The following is a 22,893-nucleotide window of genomic DNA, read 5'->3' as shown; positions in this document are numbered from 1 at the left end:
ACTCTGTGTGTGTGTTATTATAGCACTTTGTGGTTTATTTCTTTCAGTATGATAAAAGTCTATTTGAAATAAAAAGGATGAAATACTTGTGAACTACAGTTTGGATGCTGTCGGTGTTTCATCTACTGACGAATACCACAGAAATTACAAACAGAAACTACAACTTGTTTCAAAAACATGAAATACAAAAACTGCCAACGGCTGAACTGCCAGCAGGAAACGCTGACGACTGGAGCAGCAGTGGTGGAGCCCGGGCAGGAAGGAGAGAAGAGCCAAAGAACAGCTGAAGAGTCTCAGGTCGGGGACAGACAAGACCTGCTGGACAAAGTACTGGCAGGACATTCTGAGGATCAGAACCAGGGTCAGGAATGGGATTTCTGAGGGTCCCTGTGCATCTTGGTATAACAGGGAATGAGAAGGCTGACAGGATGGACAAGAAAGACACGACCAAAGACTAAATAGACAAGAAAGACACAATGGACAAGAAAGACACGACCAAAGACTAAATGGACAAGAAAGACACAACCAAAGACTAAATGGACAAGAAAGACACAATGGACAAGAAAGACACGACCAAAGACTAAATAGACAAGAAAGACACAATGGACAAGAAAGACACGACCAAAGACTAAATGGACAAGAAAGACACGACCAAAGACTAAATAGACAAGAAAGACACAATGGACAAGAAAGACACGACCAAAGACACAATGGACAAGAAAGACACAATGGACAAGAAAGACACGACCAAAGACTAAATGGACATGAGCATCATGTTGGCGAGGTCAGAAGGAGAACCTGTAGCACGGAGGGAAGTACATCAAATATGGCAACAATGGAAGATATTGTTCAGTATTCTAAATAAAGTGGGAGGTATGAGGAGAGGAGGGGAGGAGGGGAGGAGGGGGGGAGGGGAGGAGGGGGGGGAGGGGGGGGAGGGGGGGGGAGGAGGGGGGGAGGGGGGGGAGGTATGAGGAGGGGAGGACGGGAGGAGGGGAGGAGGGGGGGAGGGGAGGATGTATGAGGAGGGGAGGAGGAGGGGAGGGGGTATGAGGAGGGGAGGAGGTATGAGGAGGGGAGGACGGGAGGAGGGGAGGAGGGGGGGGGAGGAGGACGGGAGGAGGTATGAGGAGGGGAGGAGGTATGAGGAGGGGAGGACGGGAGGAGGGGAGGAGGGGGGGAGGAGGACGGGAGGAGGTATGAGGAGGGGAGGAGGTATGAGGAGGGGAGGAGGGGGGGGGAGGAGGACGGGAGGAGGTATGAGGAGGGGAGGAGGTATGAGGAGGGGAGGACGGGAGGAGGGGAGGAGGGGGGGAGGGGGGGAGGGGAGGATGTATGAGGAGGGGAGGAGGAGGGGAGGACGGGAGGAGGTATGAGGAGGGGAGGAGGACGGGAGGAGGTATGAGGAGGGGAGGAGGGGAGGAGGAGGGGAGGACGGGAGGAGGTATGAGGAGGGGAGGAGGGGAGGAGGGGAGGAGGCAGTAGGGAAGAAGAGATGAAGAGTTACCCTGAATATATACTGAATGTATACTGAATATATACTGAATGTATACTGAATTATCTGAATGTATACTGAATATATACTGAATGTATACTGAATATATACTGAATATATACTGAATGTATACTGAATATATACTGAATGTATACTGAATGTATACTGCATGTATACTGAATATATACTGAATGTATACTGAATATATACTGAATGTATATTGAATGTATACTGAATGTATACTGAATGTATACTGAATATATACTGAATGTATACTGAATGTATACTGAATGTATACTGAATTATCTGAATATATACTGAATGTATACTGAATATATACTGAATGTATACTGAATGTATACTGAATTATCTGAATGTATACTGAATGTATACTGAATATATACTGAATATATAATGAATGTATACTGAATGTATACTGAATTATCTGAATATATACTGAATGTATACTGAATATATACTGAATGTATACTGAATGTATACTGAATATATACTGAATGTATACTGAATATATACTGAATGTATATTGAATGTATACTGAATGTATACTGAATGTATACTGAATTATCTGAATGTATACTGAATGTATACTGAATATATACTGAATATATACTGAATGTATACTGAATATATACTGAATATATACTGAATGTATACTGAATGTATACTGAATGTATACTGAATTATCTGAATATATACTGAATGTATACTGAATGTATACTGAATGTATACTGAATATATACTGAATGTATACTGAATGTATACTGAATGTATACTGAATATATACTGAATATATACTGAATGTATACTGAATATATACTGAATGTATACTGAATGTATACTGAATGTATACTGAATTATCTGAATATATACTGAATGTATACTGAATGTATACTGAATGTATACTGAATATATACTGAATATATACTGAATGTATACTGAATATATACTGAATGTATACTGAATATATACTGAATATATACTGAATATATACTGAATGTATACTGAATGTATACTGAATATATACTGAATGTATACTGAATATATACTGAATGTATACTGAATATATACGGAATATATACTGAATGTATACTGAATTATCTGAATATATACTGAATGTATACTGAATTATCTGAATGTATACTGAATGTATACTGAATTATCTGAATATATACTGAATGTATACTGAATATATACTGAATGTATACTGCATGTATACTGAATATATACTGAATGTACACTGAATTATCTGAATATATACTGAATGTATACTGAATATATACTGAATGTATACTGAATGTATACTGAATGTATACTGAATTATCTGAATGTATACTGAATGTATACTGAATATATACTGAATGTATACTGAATATATACTGAATATATACTGAATGTATACTGAATGTATACTGAATTATCTGAATGTATACTGAATGTATACTGAATATATACTGAATGTATACTGAATATATACTGAATGTATACTGAATGTATACTGAATATATACTGAATATATACTGAATATATACTGAATGTATACTGAATGTATACTGAATTATCTGAATATATACTGAATGTATACTGAATATATACTGAATATATACTGAATGTATACTGAATGTATACTGAATTATCTGAATATATACTGAATGTATACTGAATATATACTGAATATATACTGAATATATACTGAATGTATACTGAATATATACTGAATGTATACTGAATGTATACTGAATGTATACTGAATTATCTGAATGTATACTGAATGTATACTGAATATATACTGAATATATACTGAATATATACTGAATATATACTGAATGTATACTGAATGTATACTGAATTATCTGAATAGAACCAAATACATAATAGAAAAACATCCAACAGGCATGTGTAGTATATGTCAAGTAGCAGAAACAGTGGAGCAGGTGCTGGTGAGCTGCAGGAAGTATTGGGGGGGGGGGGGGGTATGATGGAGGGATTGAGGAGAGAATGACTGGAAGGAGGAGGAGTGAAGGAGCTACTGGTGGGGGGAGGAAGTGGGGGGAGGAAGTGGGGGGAGCAGGAAATCTCTAAACAGGTTCCTAAAGGCAACGGGCTTATAGAAAACATGGAGCCGTGGGAATGACATGGAGAGGGAGAACCAGCAGATGGCGCTAATGCAACAAACATGGATGCAAACTGCCGTAAAAGCAAAAGAAGAAGAAGAAGAAGAAGCTCCTCCACAGACATATGACGCTCCTCGTAAATAAATGCGACTGGAAAAGTCCGTGTCCGACGGAAGGGGTCAGTGAACAGGAAGATTCTTTTCAGAAGAACAAAGCAGCGACTTCAATCGTTCCGTGACTGTAGAAACTGCGACATGAACCGTGAACGTGTTTCATCTGACAATGGCTTTGGAAGCGTTTCTATGCGCAGGATTACCGGAAGTTGGCTGTGTTCCGTCTAAATAGGCTCGGGTTGGATTCAAATCAAGAAATCCCATGAAAGCAGTGAGTGTGAACGTCTCAGCTTGTCACTCCGGAACGCTCGTTTAGCCCCGGTGGACCGGGTGGACCGGGGTGGACCGGGTGGACCGGGGTGGACCGGGGTGGACCGGGTGGACCGGGTGGACCGGGGTGGACCGGGATGGACCCCCGAGCCTCGAAGGTAGAAACATCCGAAATGTGCTGAAAGCTTCACTTAACATTTCTTCAAGATTCAAGTCTTTGTTTTTGTAGATCAGGGTCCGGGAGCTGCCTCCTCTTCCTCCTCTTCCTCCTCCTCCTCCTCATGTAAGTTACTTTAACGTTTCTTTACGGTCCTCAATGTTTCAGTCTTTTGTCCCAATCAGCAAATCTTTCACAATGAACTTTTTCCATTATCACTATGTTCATTTGTTTTGAAGAACTTTAAGTAGAAAGGGTCAATTAAGTTGGCCAAGTTCTAAAAAGAATTCCTACTGAATAAAATCATTTAGAATGAATGAGTAATGACACTTAGAGGCTGTATTATGTAAATTGACTTTCTAAAGGTTTGCCAACAGTAATAATCGTCTATCACAATCAAACCCTATATAGTGTCATCGGGGGTTCAGCCAATCACAATCAAACCCTATATAGTGTCATCGGGGGTTCAGCCAATCACAATCAAACCCTATATAGTGTCATCGGGGGTTCAGCCAATCACAATCAAACCCTATATAGTGTCATGGGGGGTTCAGCCAATCACAATCAAACCCTATATAGTGTCATCGGGGGTTCAGCCAATCCCAATCAAGGTAGGCCCTCCCTTTGACTCCTCCCACAATTAGGCAGCTCTGCTCTGGCACATGGCACCACCAGAGCAAGTACTTCCTCCTCTTCCCAAGATGAGCATGTGTGGGCGGAGCCAGTCCAGCTCACACAGACACAGCAGATTCTGAATGTAGCTCCTATGATCCAATATTCAAATGAGGAAAATCAGGGAGGAGCTAGAAACTTAGAATACTGAAGGTTTCTGGAGCGACCAGACCAGGAGGAGGAGGAGAACAGGAGGAGGAGGAGGAGGAGAACAGGAGGAGGAGGAGGTGAACAGGAGGAGGAGGAGGTGAACAGGAGGAGGAGGAGGAGAACAGGAGGAGGAGGAGGAGAACAGGAGGAGGAGGAGAACAGGAGGAGGAGGAGGAGAACAGGAGGAGGAGGAGGAGAACAGGAGGAGAACAGGAGGAGGAGGAGGAGAACAGGAGGAGAACAGGAGGAGGAGGAGGAGAACAGGAGGAGGAGGAGGAGAACAGGAGGAGAACAGGAGGAGGAGGAGGAGAACAGGAGGAGGAGGAGGAGAACAGGAGGAGAACAGGAGGAGGAGGAGGAGAACAGGAGGAGGAGAACCGGAGGAGGAGGATATGACCACTTTAATACTCCATCTCCCAAAGGTATTTCTCATGGATTAGTGAATGATGGTGAATTGAACTAAACATTAAGTGAAACCAGCTTTTATCATTAATTTCTGATAAATTACAGGAAACATTGATTAGCTAAATATTTCTTATAATCTCAGGGATTAATAAAGTATTTATCACAATCACGTTAACATGTTTCCCCCTAGAGCTGCTAGGAGCAGCCAGACCTGTAGGGGGCAGTGTAACAAGACGCATGAAGCCATGACAGCCAATCAGAATTCTGGAAACACGATGTCATGAATTGTGACGTAGATCTCCTCCTCCTCCTCCCTTCAGAAGCAGACAGACACACAGTTTTCAGGAACCATCATGAGTAGAGGCTAGTAGCTGATTTATGTGCAAATGGAAGAAATATCACAGTTTTTAAAATACCCGGTACGTGGAAACGTGTGACGAGGTTTCATTAAAGCACTTGGCTCATTTTGACTGTTTTATTGTAGAAAAGTGAGCCGACTGCTGTCTGGTGTTTGGAAAGACTCTCAGAATAATGGGTTAGAAGTTTCAGATTGGTGCCGACCCGTTTCCTGGAAGCAGCAGGTCCGTTCAGACCAGCACAGATAGTAAAGCCGACACTTCCAGACACTGCTGAGGCCTTCCAGGAAAGGGTGTGTGTGACCCGTGGCCGGGGTAATCCTGCCTGCTGGGACACGTATGGACACAGAGGGTGATTGGCTCCAGGGTTTCAGTGGGCGTGGCCACTCACGGCTTTTCACTTTGTGGCAGAAGAAGAAGCAGAAAGAGTTTTTAGACTTCCTCAGATTTATGATGTCCGACTGCAGACGCTGGGTTTGACTGAAAACGAGCTGTGAGACGGCGTGCTGCTGCTTTCAAGGACGGCTTGTCCTGTTGTCTAAGCTGTGTGTGTGTGTGTGTGTGTGTGTGTGTGTGTGTGTGTGTGTGTGTGTGTGTGTGTGTGTGTCTGTCTGTCCTCAGCGAGCGCTGTCCTCCACCCCCACCATGTCCAGGTAAGAACAAGTTGATTTGACTGGGTTGAAGTGAAGCGTCCACTGATTGTCCCGCTCTGGTTCTGTCCCTGCCCCGATGGACTGGTCCAGTCTGGACACCACAGGTGAGTGTGGACGTGACCTCACTTCCTTCTGCTGGCGTTCACCTGGACTGGGTCTGACGGCTCTCTGCTTGTTTGTGGGGCTGCAGCTGAAGGTTCCCTTCCCAAACAGAAGAAGAAGAAGCTGAGGAAGGAGACGACAGACGGAGGGAATGATATGGACGGTAACACTCAGAGGAAGAACCAGGCTGGACCTGGAGCTGCAGGACCTGGAGCTGCAGCTCCACAGAGTATTGGCTCAGAGGGGATCCAGACATTATTATACGTTTCAGCTTTTTATTTGGTTAAAATGTGAAAAGCACCATGTTCCCTCCACTTCAACACGTCATGTGACATCATGAGATGAAGTCAAAGGATCAATACGTTTACTGAGTTTGAGTCTGAAGGAAACAAGCTGACAGATTAACGTCTTCTCAGCTGATCACAAGCTCAACACAGGAACCGTGATGCCTTCAAGGACCGTTCACAGAGTCTGTCAATCCAGTGTTGGTGGAGCGTTCAATCACAAGTCAAACAGTTTATAAAAAGACTTTGTGTCGGCATTTCAAGAATGTTTTTGGATTTCTGTCCCTTTTGTTTGATGGTCTTGATGAGACATTCAGGGACACTTCATAGTGTTGGTCCTCTGGGTTTGATGGTCTTGATGAGACATTCAGGGACAGTTGATAGTGTTGGTCCTCTGTGGTTTGATGGTCTTGATGAGACATTCAGGGACACTTCATAGTGTTGGTCCTCTGGGTTTGATGGTCTTGATGAGACATTCAGGGACAGTTGATAGTGTTGGTCCTCTGGGTTTGATGGTCTTGATGAGACATTCAGGGACACTTCATAGTGTTGGTCCTCTGTGGTTTGATGGTCTTGATGAGACATTCAGGGACACTTCATAGTGTTGGTCCTCTGGGTTTGATGGTCTTGATGAGACATTCAGGGACACTTCATAGTGTTGGTCCTCTGTGGTTTGATGGTCTTGATGAGACATTCAGGGACAGTTGATAGTGTTGGTCCTCTGGGTTTGATGGTCTTGATGAGACATTCAGGGACAGTTGATAGTGTTGGTCCTCTGGGTTTGATGGTCTTGATGAGACATTCAGGGACAGTTGATAGTGTTGGTCCTCTGGGTTTGATGGTCTTGATGAGACATTCAGGGACAGTTGATAGTGTTGGTCCTCTGGGTTTGATGGTCTTGATGAGACATTCAGGGACAGTTGATAGTGTTGGTCCTCTGGGTTTGATGGTCTTGATGAGACATTCAGGGACACTTCATAGTGTTGGTCCTCTGGGTTTGATGGTTCTGTCTTCGGCTCTGAGCTGATGGAGGAGGAGGAGGGCGGGGAGGAGGACGGGGAGGAGGAGGAGGGGGAGAAGAAGAAGAAGAAGAAGAAGAAGAAGAAGAACGTTCAGCATGAAGGTCCTGCTGAACAAAATGACCTCATTCCTGTTTCCTGCTCTTCTGGCTGAACAAACTAGTTTCAGCTGTTCCAGCCGTCCTGCTGAGCTGTGGAGGAGCTGCTCTGCTGAACCTGCTGCTCTGCTGAACCTGCTGAGCTGTGGAGGAGCTGCTCTGCTGAACCTGCTGCTCTGCTGAACCTGCTGCTCTGCTGAACCTGCTGAGCTGTGGAGGAGCTGCTCTGCTGAACCTGCTGCTCTGCTGAACCTGCTGCTCTGCTGAACCTGCTGCTCTGCTGAACCTGCTGAGCTGTGGAGGAGCTGCTCTGCTGAACCTGCTGCTCTGCTGAACCTGCTGCTCTGCTGAACCTGCTGAGCTGTGGAGGAGCTGCTCTGCTGAACCTGCTGCTCTGCTGAACCTCCTGCTCTGCTGAACCTCCTGCTCTGCTGAACCTTCTGCTCTGCTGAACCTCCTGCTCTGCTGAACCTGCTGCTCTGCTGAACCTCCTGCTCTGCTGAACATTCAGCTCTGTTGAACCTGCTGCTCTGCTGAACATTCAGCTCTGTTGAACCTGCTGCTCTGCTGAACCTCCTGCTCTGCTGAACCTGCTGCTCTGCTGAACCTCCTGCTCTGTTGAACCTGCTGCTCTGCTGAACATTCAGCTCTGTTGAACCTGCTGCTCTGCTGAACATTCAGCTCTGTTGAACCTGCTGCTCTGTTGAACCTGCTGCTCTGCTGAACCTTCTGCTCTGCTGAACCTCCTGCTCTGCTGAACCTGCTGCTCTGCTGAACCTCCTGCTCTGCTGAACCTCCTGCTCTGTTGAACCTGCTGCTCTGCTGAACATTCAGCTCTGTTGAACCTGCTGCTCTGCTGAACCTTCTGCTCTGCCGTGTGCTGCTCATGTGTGTTCCAGCTCGCTCATGACCATCAGTCATATTTTCAGCGTATTTAGCTTGTAACCTCTCTAGGAGCGCTGCAGCTCGTTAAAATGTGGGAGTGCAGGTTTACGTGATGCACCTGAAGGCATCACTCAGAGCTGTCAGCTCCTGCAGTTCAACCTAACCAGCCCCTGACAGACTCTTATTACTGGAGCAGTTCAGAGGAAAGGGTTTCTGAAAGCTCTGGAGGACAGAAATAAGCTGGGCTGTTGAAAAGTTAAAACGCTGCTGTGAGGGGGCGTGGCCTGGGATGAGGGGGCGTGGCCTGTGAGTTCCCCAGCTTCTTATCGGAGGATGAACAGTCCTGCTGCAAAAGCCTTTTTCTTTTGGCAGCTGGCTGACGTCACTGCCAGATGTTCTTTTTGTTCTTATGGCTTCAGAGAGGGAGGATGCAGGGACCTTCAGAGTAAAAGCCTAGTTTGACAGGTTAGAAACTCAAACCACTCCTCCAACATGTGTTTTCAGCTGAAGCGGGCCTGGAGATGGGAGGCCTCAGCAGCCGCAGGGAGTCTGAGGTCGGAGGGCACGTGACCCCTGAAGGCACCACGGAGGCTCCGCCTCCTCAGCGGAGGAAGAAGAAGAAGAAACACGCCACGCTAGGTGAAGTGCAACTCTGCAACAGCAGGAAACAGCTGGATGAGGCGTTCAAGGACCTGCTGTTTGTTTCAGACCTGGAGGACGACTTGGTTTAGTTAGTTAGTTCGTCAGTGAGTTAGTTACCCGCCCTGCTGTTGGTTTCAGACCTGGAGGACGACTTGGTTTAGTTAGTTAGTGAGTTAGTTAGTTACCCGCTCTGCTGTTTGTTTCAGACCTGGAGGACGACTTGGTTTAGTTAGTGAGTTAGTTAGTTAGTTACCCGCCCTGCTGTTTGTTTCAGACCTGGAGGACGACTTGGTTTAGTTAGTGAGTTAGTTAGTTACCCGCCCTGCTGTTTGTTTCAGACCTGGAGGACGACTTGGTTTAGTTAGTTAGTGAGTTAGTTAGTTACCCGCCCTGCTGTTGGTTTCAGACCTGGAGGACGACTTGGTTTAGTTAGTTAGTGAGTTAGTTAGTTACCCGCCCTGCTGTTTGTTTCAGACCTGGAGGACGACTTGGTTTAGTTAGTTAGTGAGTTAGTTAGTTACCCGCTCTGCTGTTTGTTTCAGACCTGGAGGACGACTTGGTTTAGTTAGTTAGTGAGTTAGTTAGGTACCCGCCCTGCTGTTTGTTTCAGACCTGGAGGACGACTTGGTTTAGTTAGTTAGTGAGTTAGTTAGTTACCCGCCCTGCCGTTTGTTTCAGACCTGGAGGACGACTTGGTTTAGTTAGTGAGTTAGTTAGTTACCCGCTCTGCTGTTTGTTTCAGACCTGGAGGACGACTCGGTTTAGTTAGTTAGTGAGTTAGTTAGTTACCCGCCCTGCTGTTTGTTTCAGACCTGGAGGACGACTTGGTGTAGTTAGTTAGTGAGTTAGTTAGTTAGTTACCCGCCCTGCTGTTTGTTTCTGACCTGGAGGACGACTTGGTGTAGTGAGTTTTTGAGTTAGTTAGTTAGTTACCCACCCTGCTGTTTGTTTCAGACCTGGAGGACGACTTGGTGTAGTTAGTTAGTGAGTTAGTTAGTTAGTTAGTTACCCGCCCTGCTGTTTGTTTCAGACCTGGAGGACGACTTGGTTTAGTTAGTGAGTGAGTTAGTTAGTTACCCGCCCTGTTGTTTGTTTCAGACCTGGAGGACGACTTGGTTTAGTTAGTTAGTGAGTTAGTTAGTTACCCGCCCTGCTGTTTGTTTCAGACCTGGAGGACGACTTGGTTTAGTTAGTTAGTGAGTTAGTTAGTTACCCGCCCTGCTGTTTGTTTCAGACCTGGAGGACGACTTGGTTTAGTTAGTTAGTGAGTTAGTTAGTTACCCGCCCTGCTGTTTGTTTCAGACCTGGAGGACGACTTGGTTTAGTTAGTTAGTGAGTTAGTTAGTTACCCGCCCTGCTGTTTGTTTCAGACCTGGAGGACGACTTGGTTTAGTTAGTGAGTTAGTTAGTTACCCGCTCTGCTGTTTGTTTCAGACCTGGAGGACGACTTGGTTTAGTTAGTTAGTGAGTTAGTTAGTTACCCGCCCTGCTGTTTGTTTCAGACCTGGAGGACGACTTGGTGTAGTTAGTTAGTTAGTTAGTTAGTTACCCACCCTGCTGTTTGTTTCTGACCTGGAGGACGACTTGGTGTAGTGAGTTTTTGAGTTAGTTAGTTAGTTAGTTACCCACCCTGCTGTTTGTTTCTGACCTGGAGGACGACTTGGTTTAGTTAGTGAGTGAGTTAGTTAGTTACCCGCTCTGCTGTTTGGTTCAGACCTGGAGGACGACTTGGTTTAGTTAGTTAGTTACCCGCCCTGCTGTTTGTTTCAGACCTCGAGGACGACTTGGTTTAGTTAGTGAGTTAGTTAGTTAGTTACCCGCCCTGCTGTTTGTTTCAGACCTGGAGGACGACTTGGTTTAGTTAGTGAGTGAGTTAGTTAGTTACCCGCTCTGCTGTTTGGTTCAGACCTGGAGGACGACTTGGTTTAGTTAGTTAGTTACCCGCCCTGCTGTTTGTTTCAGACCTCGAGGACGACTTGGTTTAGTTAGTGAGTTAGTTAGTTACCCGCCCTGCTGTTTGTTTCAGACCTGGAGGACGACTTGGTTTAGTTAGTTAGTGAGTTAGTTAGTTACCCGCCCTGTTGTTGGTTTCAGACCTGGAGGACGACTTGGTTTAGTTAGTTAGTGAGTTAGTTAGTTGCCCGCCCTGCTGTTGGTTTCAGACCTGAAGGACGACTTGGTTTAGTTAGTTAGTGAGTTAGTTAGTTAGTTACCTGCCCTGCTGTTGGTTTCAGACCTGGAGGACGACTTGGTTTAGTTAGTTAGTGAGTTAGTTAGTTACCCGCCCTGCTGTTTGTTTCAGACCTGGAGGACGACTTGGTTTAGTTAGTTAGTGAGTTAGTTAGTTACCTGCCCTGCTGTTGGTTTCAGACCTGGAGGACGACTTGGTTTAGTTAGTTAGTGAGTTAGTTAGTTACCTGCCCTGTTGTTGGTTTCAGACCTGGAGGACGACTTGGTTTAGTTAGTTAGTGAGTTAGTTAGTTACCCGCCCTGCTGTTGGTTTCAGACCTGGAGGACGACTTGGTTTAGTTAGTTAGTGAGTTAGTTAGTTACCCGCCCTGCTGTTTGTTTCAGACCTGGAGGACGACTTGGTTTAGTTAGTTAGTGAGTTAGTTAGTTACCCGCCCTGCTGTTTGTTTCAGACCTGGAGGACGACTTGGTTTAGTTAGTTAGTGAGTTAGTTAGTTACCCGCCCTGCTGTTTGTTTCAGACCTGGAGGACGACTTGGTTTAGTTAGTGAGTTAGTTAGTTACCCGCCCTGCTGTTTGTTTCAGACCTGGAGGACGACTTGGTTTAGTTAGTGAGTTAGTTAGTTACCCGCTCTGCTGTTTGTTTCAGACCTGGAGGACGACTTGGTTTAGTTAGTTAGTGAGTTAGTTAGTTACCCGCCCTGCTGTTTGTTTCAGACCTGGAGGACGACTTGGTGTAGTTAGTTAGTTACCCACCCTGCTGTTTGTTTCTGACCTGGAGGACGACTTGGTGTAGTGAGTTTTTGAGTTAGTTAGTTAGTTACCCACCCTGCTGTTTGTTTCAGACCTGGAGGACGACTTGGTTTAGTTAGTGAGTGAGTTAGTTAGTTAGTTACCCGCCCTGCTGTTTGTTTCAGACCTGGAGGACGACTTGGTTTAGTTAGTGAGTGAGTTAGTTAGTTACCCGCTCTGCTGTTTGGTTCAGACCTGGAGGACGACTTGGTTTAGTTAGTTAGTTACCCGCCCTGCTGTTTGTTTCAGACCTCGAGGACGACTTGGTTTAGTTAGTGAGTTAGTTAGTTACCCGCCCTGCTGTTTGTTTCAGACCTGGAGGACGACTCGGTTTAGTTAGTTAGTGAGTTAGTTAGTTACCCGCCCTGCTGTTGGTTTCAGACCTGGAGGACGACTTGGTTTAGTTAGTTAGTGAGTTAGTTAGTTGCCCGCCCTGCTGTTGGTTTCAGACCTGGAGGACGACTTGGTTTAGTTAGTTAGTGAGTTAGTTAGTTACCCGCCCTGCTGTTTGTTTCAGACCTGGAGGACGACTTGGTTTAGTTAGTTAGTGAGTTAGTTAGTTACCTGCCCTGCTGTTGGTTTCAGACCTGGAGGACGACTTGGTTTAGTTAGTTTGTGAGTTAGTTAGTTACCTGCCCTGTTGTTGGTTTCAGACCTGGAGGACGACTTGGTTTAGTTAGTTAGTGAGTTAGTTAGTTACCCGCCCTGCTGTTTGTTTCAGACCTGGAGGACGACTTGGTTTAGTTAGTGAGTGAGTTAGTTAGTTACCCGCTCTGCTGTTTGGTTCAGACCTGGAGGACGACTTGGTTTAGTTAGTTAGTTACCCGCCCTGCTGTTTGTTTCAGACCTCGAGGACGACTTGGTTTAGTTAGTGAGTTAGTTAGTTACCCGCCCTGCTGTTTTTTTTCAGACCTGGAGGACGACTTGGTTTAGTTAGTTAGTGAGTTAGTTAGTTACCCGCCCTGCTGTTGGTTTCAGACCTGGAGGACGACTTGGTTTAGTTAGTTAATGAGTTAGTTAGTTGCCCGCCCTGCTGTTGGTTTCAGACCTGAAGGACGACTTGGTTTAGTTAGTAAGTGAGTTAGTTAGTTACCTGCCCTGCTGTTGGTTTCAGACCTGGAGGACGACTTGGTTTAGTTAGTTAGTGAGTTAGTTAGTTACCCGCCCTGCTGTTTGTTTCAGACCTGGAGGACGACTTGGTTTAGTTAGTTAGTGAGTTAGTTAGTTACCTGTCCTGCTGTTGGTTTCAGACCTGGAGGACGACTTGGTTTAGTTAGTTAGTGAGTTAGTTAGTTACCTGCCCTGTTGTTGGTTTCAGACCTGGAGGACGACTTGGTTTAGTTAGTTAGTGAGTTAGTTAGTTACCTGCCCTGTTGTTGGTTTCAGACCTGGAGGACGACTTGGTTTAGTTAGTTAGTGAGTTAGTTAGTTACCTGCCCTGCTGTTTGTTTCAGACCTGGAGGACGACTTGGTTTAGTTAGTTAGTGAGTTAGTTAGTTACCTGTCCTGCTGTTGGTTTCAGACCTGGAGGACGACTTGGTTTAGTTAGTTAGTGAGTTAGTTAGTTACCTGCCCTGTTGTTGGTTTCAGACCTGGAGGACGACTTGGTTTAGTTAGTTAGTGAGTTAGTTAGTTACCTGCCCTGTTGTTGGTTTCAGACCTGGAGGACGACTTGGTTTAGTTAGTTAGTTAGTGAGTTAGTTAGTTACCTGCCCTGCTGTTTGTTTCAGACCTGGAGGACGACTTGGTTTAGTTAGTTAGTGAGTTAGTTAGTTACCTGTCCTGCTGTTGGTTTCAGACCTGGAGGACGACTTGGTTTAGTTAGTTAGTGAGTTAGTTAGTTACCTGCCCTGTTGTTGGTTTCAGACCTGGAGGACGACTTGGTTTAGTTAGTTAGTGAGTTAGTTAGTTACCTGCCCTGTTGTTGGTTTCAGACCTGGAGGACGACTTGGTTTAGTTAGTTAGTGAGTTAGTTAGTTACCTGCCCTGTTGTTGGTTTCAGACCTGGAGGACGACCAAACCGACCTAGTGAACGGCGACACAGCAGATCAAACCACCGACGGAGAGGAACTTGTCCGAAAACCCCGAAAGAAAAAGTACCACTTTTAGTTTTTATTACCTGCAGGTCAGGGACTCCAACTTGTAGATGGCTTGTACTACCTATAACTTGTACATGTTACTAATGTATTCATTACCTGTAGGTAGTACTACCCATAACGAGTACAGCATATTTGGTTCAGACAGTTTCTAACTCATCACGGTTTGATGTAAAGGGTCAAATGTCAGCAAGGCGTCTCACTTGTGTGTGTTTTGTCTTTCAGGAAGACCAAAGTTGTGGAGTCGCAGCTTCCTGATGAGCTGGACGTGGAGGAGGACGACATCGTCCCCGACACGTCTCCTCCCATCCCCCAGCATGCTTTGTTCTCCGCACCGCAGTGTCAGAGTCAGCCGGTCGGGAAAGTGTTCGTGGAGCGGAGCAGTGAGTACCACGACAACACTGTGTGTATGTAGGAGTTTTCCACATGTACCCGGTATACGGTGTTACCGCTAAACCTTCCTCACATGTACCCGGTATACGGTGTTACCGCTAAACCTTCCTCACATGTACCCGGTATACGGTGTTACCGCTAAACCTTCCTCACATGTACCCGGTATACGGTGTTACCGCTAATCCTTCCCCACATGTTCTCAGTATACGGTGTTACCGCTAATCCTTCCCCACATGTACCCGGTATACGGTGTTACCGCTAATCCTTCCCCACATGTACCCGGTATACGGTGTTACCGCTAAACCTTCCTCACATGTACCCGGTATACGGTGTTACCGCTAATCCTTCCCCACATGTTCTCAGTATACGGTGTTACCACTAAACCTTCCTCACATGTACCCGGTATACGGTGTTACCGCTAAACCTTCCCCACATGTTCTCAGTATACGGTGTTACCACTAAACCTTCCCCACATGTACCCGGTATACGGTGTTACCGCTAAACCTTCCTCACATGTACCCGGTATACGGTGTTACCGCTAATCCTTCCCCACATGTTCTCAGTATACGGTGTTACCGCTAAACCTTCCTCACATGTACCCGGTATACGGTGTTACCACTAAACCTTCCCCACATGTACCCGGTATACGGTGTTACCGCTAATCCTTCCCCACATGTTCTCAGTATACGGTGTTACCGCTAATCCTTCCCCACTTGTTCCCAGTATACGGTGTTACCGCTAAACCTTCCCCACTTGTTCCCAGTATACGGTGTTACCGCTAAACCTTCCCCACTTGTTCCCAGTATACGGTGTTACCGCTAAACCTTCCCCACTTGTTCCCAGTATACGGTGTTACCAGTGCTCAATGTGAATAAAGTTAATTTCTACCTGCTGTTTCCTAATATTACTGTTTCCTGGTTGTTTCCTTGGTGGGTTCAGGTTTGTTCCTGCTTTTACTTTGTTTTGTTGTGGGTTCCTGGTTGTTTTCTGGTTGGTTCCTGGTTGTAGTATTAGATGTCCACACACTGAGTGTCTTTGTGTCCTGCTGCCCAGAGCGTTTCCAGGCAGCAGAGCGCTCCGACTGGAGGAAAAGCAGCCAACAGACGGACAACATGACGGACTTCCAGCACTTGCAGCCACGTTGGACCACCAGAGACGTTTCAGTGCAGGTGCACCAGGGCTTCAGGTGAGGGTTAGATCAAGAGATCCCCCCATCCCTTCATCCATCCTTCCCTCCATCCATCCATCTCTACCTCCATCCATCCTTATCTGCCTCTGTCCTTCCCCCTCCCCCCCCTCCAGGGGTCTGGGTCTGTACTGTCATGGCTTCCTGGCCGGTCTGGCAGTGTGGAATGTGGTGGTGGTCTACATGCTGGCTGGTGAGCAGCTGATGTCTCTGTCCTTCCCTCCACCCCCCCCCCCCTCCAGGGGTCTGGGTCTGTACTGTCATGGCTTCCTGGCCGGTCTGGCAGTGTGGAATGTGGTGGTGGTCTACATGCTGGCTGGTGAGCAGCTGATGTCTCTGTCCTTCCCTCCACCCCCCCCCCCCCCCCCCTCCCCCCCCTCCAGGGGTCTGGGTCTGTACTGTCATGGCTTCCTGGCCGGTCTGGCAGTGTGGAATGTGGTGGTGGTCTACATGCTGGCTGGTGAGCAGCTGATGTCTCTGTCCTTCCCTCCACCCCCCCCCCCCCCCCCCCCCCCCCTCCAGGGGTCTGGGTCTGTACTGTCATGGCTTCCTGGCCGGTCTGGCAGTGTGGAATGTGGTGGTGGTCTACATGCTGGCTGGTGAGCAGCTGATGTCTCTGTCCAACCTGCTGCAGCAGTACCAGGGCCTGGTGTACCCCTTCCAGAGTGTCCTGTACCTGCTGCTGGCCGTCAGCACGGTGGCTGCCTTCGACAGGTGAGTCAGTGTGCAGCCATTCCATTGATCCTTTGACAGGGTGGAGGGTGCGATTCCTCATCATTTCTTACTAATCAATCCTGGAGATAATGATCAGCTGCTTTCTGTCATCAGAGTCAATCTGGCCAAAGGCTCCATGGCTCTGAGGGAGTTCGTCACTCTGGACCCGGTGGCTCTCGCCTCCTTCTGTGAGTGACTGACTGACTGACTGAATAACTGACTCAGTGACTGACTGACTGAATAACTGACTGACTGACTGAATAACTGACTCAGTGACTGACTGACTGAATAACTGACTGACTGAATAACTGACTGACTGACTGACTCAGTGACTGACTCAGTGACTGACTCAGTGACTGACTCAGTGACTGACTGACTGAATAACTGACTGACTGACTGACTGACTGACTGACTGACTGACTGACTGACTGAATAACTGACTTAGTGACTGACTGACTGACTGACTGACTGACTGACTCAGTGACTGACTCAGTGACTGACTGACTGAATAACTGACTGACTGACTGACTGACTGACTGACTGACTGACTGAATAACTGACTGACTGACTGACTGACTGACTGACTGACTGACTGACTGACTGACTCAGTGACTGACTCAGTGACTGACTGACTGGGTGACTGACTGACTCAGTGACTGACTGACTGACTGACTGACTGACTGACTGGGTGACTGAGTGACTGACTGACTCAGTGACTGAGTGACTGAATAACTGACTCAGTGACTGACTGACTGACTGACTGGGTGACTGAATAACTGACTGACTGACTCAGTGACTGACTGACTGAATAACTGACTGACTGACTGACTGACTGACTCAGTGACTGAGTGACTGAATAACTGACTCAGTGACTGACTGACTGACTGACTGACTGACTGACTGACTGACTGACTGACTGGGTGACTGACTGACTGACTGACTGACTGACTCAGTGACTGAGTGACTGAATAACTGACTCAGTGACTGACTGACTGACTGACTGACTGACTGACTGACTGGGTGACTGACTGACTGACTGACTGACTGACTGACTGACTGAATAACTGACTGAGTGACTGACTGACTGAATGACTGACTGACTGACTCAGTGACTGAGTGACTGAATAACTGACTCAGTGACTGACTGGATGACTGAATAACTGACTGAGAGACTGACTGACTGACTGACTGACTGACTGACTGACTGACTGACTGACTGACTGACTGACTGACTGACTGACTCAGTGACTGAGTGACTGAATAACTGACTCAGTGACTGACTGACTGACTGGGTGACTGAATAACTGACTGACTGACTGACTGACTGACTGAATAACTGACTGACTGACTGAATAACTGACTCAGTGACTGACTGACTGAATAACTGACTGACTGACTGACTCAGTGACTGACTGACTGACTGACTGACTGACTCAGTGACTGACTCAGTGACTGACTGACTGAATAACTGACTTAGTGACTGACTGACCGACTCAGTGACTGACTCAGTGACTGACTGACTGAATAACTGACTGACTGACTGACTGACTGACTGACTGAATAACTGACTGACTGACTCAGTGACTGACTGACTGACTGACTGACTGACTGAATAACTGACTCAGTGACTGACTGACTGACTGACTCAGTGACTGACTCAGTGACTGACTGACTGACTGACTGGGTGACTGAGTGACTGACTGACTCAGTGACTGAGTGACTGAATAACTGACTGGGTGACTGAATAACTGACTGAATAACTGACTGAATAACTGACTGACTGACTGACTCAGTGACTGAGTGACTGAATAACTGACTCAGTGACTGACTGACTGACTGACTGACTGACTGACTGGGTGACTGACTGACTGACTCAGTGACTGAGTGACTGAATAACTGACTCAGTGACTGACTGACTGACTGACTGACTGACTGACTGAATAACTGACTCAGTGACTGACTGACTGACTGACTCAGTGACTGACTCAGTGGGTGACTGACTGACTCAGTGACTGACTGACTGACTGACTGACTGACTGGGTGACTGAGTGACTGACTGACTCAGTGACTGAGTGACTGAATAACTGACTGGGTGACTGAATAACTGACTGACTAACTGAATAACTGACTGACTCAGTGACTGACTCAGTGACTGACTGACTGAATAACTGACTGAATAACTGACTGACTGACTGACTGACTCAGTGACTGAGTGACTGAATAACTGACTCAGTGACTGACTGACTGACTGGGTGACTGACTGACTGACTCAGTGACTGAGTGACTGAATAACTGACTCAGTGACTGACTGGGTGACTGAATAACTGACTGAGAGACTGACTGACTGACTGACTGACTGACTGACTGACTGGGTGACTGAATAACTGACTGACTAACTGAATAACTGACTGAGTGACTGACTGACTCAGTGACTGACTCAGTGACTGACTCAGTGACTGAGTGACTGAATAACTGACTCAGTGACTGACTGACTGACTGAGTGACTGAATAACTGACTCATTGACTGGGTGACTGAATAACTGACTCAGTGACTGACTCAGTGACCGACTGACTGACTGAGTGACTGAATAACTGACTCATTGACTGACTCAGTGACTGACTCAGTGACTGACTGACTGACTGACTGACTCATTGACTGGGTGACTGAATAACTGACTCATTGACTGACTCAGTGACTGACTCAGTGACTGACTGACTGACTGACTGACTCATTGACTGGGTGACTGAATGACTGACTCATTGACTGACTCAGTGACTGACTCAGTGACTGACCAACCTCTTTATTTGGAGTGAGTGCTGAGTCTTTCTCCTCCTCAGTGTATTTCTCAGCGTTGGTGCTCTCTCTGAGCCAGCAGATGACCAGTGACAGGATGAACCTCTTCCTGTCCTCCAACACCACATTATGGTGAGCTGCATGCTCTCTCTTCATGTTCCACCATCTACACAAACCCTGAAGCTCTCTCTTCATGTTCTACCATCTACACAAACCCTGTAGCTCTCTCTTCATGTTCTACCATCTACACAAACCCTGTAGCTCTCTCTTCATGTTCTACCATCTACACAAACCCTGAAGCTCTCTCTTCATGTTCTACCATCTACACAAACCCTGAAGCTCTCTCTTCATGTTCCACCATCTACACGGGTTTGTGTAGATTCTACACAAACCCTGAAGCTCTCTCTTCATGTTCTACCATCTACACAAACCCTGAAGCTCTCTCTTCATGTTCCACCATCTACACAAACCCTGAAGCTCTCTCTTCATGTTCCACCATCTACACAAATCCTGAAGCTCTCTCTTCATGTTCCACCATCTACACAAACCCTGAAGCTCTCTCTTCATGTTCCACCATCTACATAAACCCTGAAGCTCTCTCTTCATGTTCTACCATCTACACAAACCCTGAAGCTCTCTCTTCATGTTCCACCATCTACACAAATCCTGAAGCTCTCTCTTCATGTTCCACCATCTACACAAATCCTGAAGCTCTCTCTTCATGTTCCACCATCTACACAAACCCTGAAGCTCTCTCTTCATGTTCCACCATCTACATAAACCCTGAAGCTCTCTCTTCATGTTCTACCATCTACACAAACCCTGAAGCTCTCTCTTCATGTTCCACCATCTACACAAATCCTGAAGCTCTCTCTTCATGTTCCACCATCTACACAAATCCTGAAGCTCTCTCTTCATGTTCCACCATCTACACAAACCCTGAAGCTCTCTCTTCATGTTCCACCATCTACACAAACCCTGAAGCTCTCTCTTCACGTTCTACCATCTACACAAACCCTGAAGCTCTCTCTTCATGTTCCACCATCTACACAAACCCTGAAGCTCTCTCTTCATGTTCCACCATCTACACAAACCCTGATGCTCTCCTGCTGGTTCCTCAGGCCTCCCGGCTCTGAGCACCAGATCCTCCACCCCTGGGTCACCGTCAACCTGGTGGTGGCGCTGCTGGTGGGCCTGGCCTGGATCTTCATCGCCATGCGGCCTGGGACAGACTACACCTCAGGTGACACGCCAAAGACAACAAAGTCACTTTTACAAAGAAAACTTAACAAATCCACCGGGGCAAACCCAAGCCACCGTGGAAGGGTAGGAAACCTGCGGAAGCAGGGTTAGGCTCAGAGGTGGAGAAGTTCTGCTTCTCCAATCATACAGTGATTTCCAGATTGTCTGGTGATATCAAGGCCAAAGCAACAGATAACCGATTCAGGAGGGATGTAAGATACTGGATTACAATGGCACCACCTTAGTGGAATCCAGTAGGTGATAAACGTCATCCTTTGCTGACCTTTAATGGTCTTTTTTTTCTTTCCTCCACAGGCTATCTGGTTGCCATGGCAATTGACTCTCCAAAACCAGAGGAGCAGTCAGAACTGGCCACCTGACTCTGGACTATAGGCTGCTGCAGAGCTGCACATATTCAGAAAGGATTGTTGTTTGTCACTGCGAATAAAAACCAGAATCCAACAGCTCTTCTTTTCATTCCAAGTTCTGCTCCAGAACAAAACTAAGTTGATCTACAGGGAAGCATTTAAACAATATGAAACGGTTAGGGGTAGGGGGTAGGGGTAGGGGGTAGGGGTGGGGGTAGGGGGTAGGGGGTAGGGGTAGGGGGTAGGGGTAGTACTTCCTGTGTGGAGGACTGAGAAGGATGGATATACGCATGCTGACAAGAAAGGAAAGTAGGGCCGGGCTCCAACTGATGGGTGAAGTCTGTGAGTACATGGAGGAGAAGTATCGGGACTGGGCTGATCCTAGAACAAGAACAACTGGAGCTGCAGTGGTGGTTCCTGAGATGAACAGGAGAACCTCAGATCGCCTGAGCGTCTTTACATTCTAAATGTATGTCATCCTGACAGTGTTGGAGTGTGTGAGAAGGCTGAGCAAGGCATCAGTGGTTCCTAGGCTAAAGGAGGTTCTAACAGAAGCATCAGTGGTTCCTAGGCTAAAGGAGGTTCTAAAGGAAGCATCAGTGGTTCCTAGGCTAAAGGAGGTTCTAAAGGAAGCATCAGTGGTTCCTAGGCTAAAGGAGGTTCTATAGGAAGCATCAGTGGTTCCTAGGCTAAAGGAGGTTCTAAAGGAAGCATCAGTGGTTCCTAGGCTAAAGGAGGTTCTAAAGGAAGCATCAGTGGTTCCTAGGCTAAAGGAGGTTCAATAGGAAGCATCAGTGGTTCCTAGGCTAAAGGAGGTTCTAAAGGAAGCATCAGTGGTTCCTAGGCTAAAGGAGGTTCTAAAGGAAGCATCAGTGGTTCCTAGGCTAAAGGAGGTTCAATAGGAAGCATCAGTGGTTCCTAGGCTAAAGGAGGTTCAATAGGAAGCATCAGTGGTTCCTAGGCTAAAGGAGGTTCTAAAGGAAGCATCAGTGGTTCCTAGGCTAAAGGGGGTTCTAAAGGAAGCATCAGTGGTTCCTAGGCTAAAGGAGGTTCAATAGGAAGCATCAGTGGTTCCTAGGCTAAAGGAGGTTCTAAAGGAAGCATCAGTGGTTCCTAGGCTAAAGGAGGTTCTAAAGGAAGCATCAGTGGTTCCTAGGCTAAAGGAGGTTCTAAAGGAAGCATCAGTGGTTCCTAGGCTAAAGGAGGTTCTATAAAAAGCATTGAGCCTCCTTTCCTTTGCTTGTTGAGAATTCAGACCGTCCTCATCATGGCCGCCACACAGAACCCTTCCGGGGTGAAGGACAAGTGGACAGTTAAGGAGACAGGAGGGACAATTCAGACGGACCTTAAGTTGGGGGGGGGGGGGGGGGGGGGTGACCTGTGCAGCTGTCCATGTGGTGAGAATGTCTTTCTTTAATAAATAATTGTGTGTTAATCCGTAACTATCTGAGATCTGTTGTTTCCATAGTCAGCCACAGTTGTGGAACATGCAGAATCTAGAGACTATAGATCAAATGAATCTAACAATATGGAGGGGAGTACATCAACTGGCAACAACAGTGGGACAAGGAGGAAAGAGGAAGACATCTGTCCAATGTCCCAAATAGTGAGGGAGGTATGAGTGGAGGAAGAAGAGACTTCCTCTACAAGGCTAAGAATAGACATACTGATTAGATCAGCACTAAA

At 46.7% G+C, this 22,893-nt stretch overlaps 2 protein-coding genes across 8 annotated transcripts in view; both read left to right on the top strand.

Moving 5' to 3' along the window:
- mpp4b (MAGUK p55 scaffold protein 4b) overlaps positions 1-91 on the top strand; it is a gene marked incomplete at its 5' end in the record, with an annotated part of 20,274 nt that extends 20,183 nt beyond the window's left edge. Inside the window, 1 exon segment of the mRNA XM_080493811.1 lies at positions 1-91. This exon segment is cut by the window's left edge and continues 1,610 nt beyond it.
- Positions 92-3,692: 3,601 nt separating this feature from the next.
- Positions 3,693-21,306, top strand: tmem237b (transmembrane protein 237b). 7 transcript variants are annotated; one of them, XM_080493816.1, is made up of 14 exons: positions 3,714-4,168; positions 4,240-4,293; positions 6,372-6,403; positions 6,494-6,507; positions 6,594-6,668; positions 9,296-9,430; positions 14,417-14,510; positions 14,736-14,893; positions 15,957-16,089; positions 16,612-16,803; positions 16,918-16,991; positions 19,642-19,729; positions 20,719-20,840; positions 21,155-21,306. In XM_080493816.1, the coding sequence occupies exons 1-14, from the start codon at positions 4,148-4,150 to the stop codon at positions 21,217-21,219; spliced, it is 1,257 nt and encodes a 418-aa protein (XP_080349942.1). In that variant the 5' UTR covers positions 3,714-4,147; the 3' UTR covers positions 21,220-21,306. The 7 variants fall into 7 exon arrangements, with proteins under 7 accessions (XP_080349944.1, XP_080349942.1, XP_080349943.1 ...); XM_080493817.1 differs by having other exon boundaries at positions 15,957-16,072; positions 16,724-16,803; positions 21,155-21,295; XM_080493818.1 differs by lacking the exon at positions 6,494-6,507 and having other exon boundaries at positions 3,693-4,168; positions 6,372-6,413.
- The last annotated feature ends 1,587 nt before the right edge of the window (positions 21,307-22,893 follow it).

This window comes from Lipophrys pholis, assembly GCF_963383615.2.
Source record: "Lipophrys pholis genome assembly, contig: SCAFFOLD_54, whole genome shotgun sequence".
Classification (NCBI taxonomy): Eukaryota; Metazoa; Chordata; class Actinopteri; order Blenniiformes; family Blenniidae; genus Lipophrys; species Lipophrys pholis.
Note: the sequence above shows the minus strand (reverse complement) of the source record. Positions and strands in the feature narration are given on the sequence as shown.

What these genes read in the sequence shown, in the direction of transcription:
- tmem237b (XM_080493816.1), top strand. Translation starts at nt 4,148, where the DNA reads ATGGACCCCCGAGCCTCGAAG. An exon ending in GAAGAAACACGCCACGCTAG is followed by an intron (nt 9,431 to 14,416) that starts GTGAAGTGCAAC and finishes TGTTGGTTTCAG; the next exon opens with ACCTGGAGGACGACCAAACC. An exon ending in TCCTCCAACACCACATTATG is followed by an intron (nt 19,730 to 20,718) that starts GTGAGCTGCATG and finishes CTGGTTCCTCAG; the next exon opens with GCCTCCCGGCTCTGAGCACC.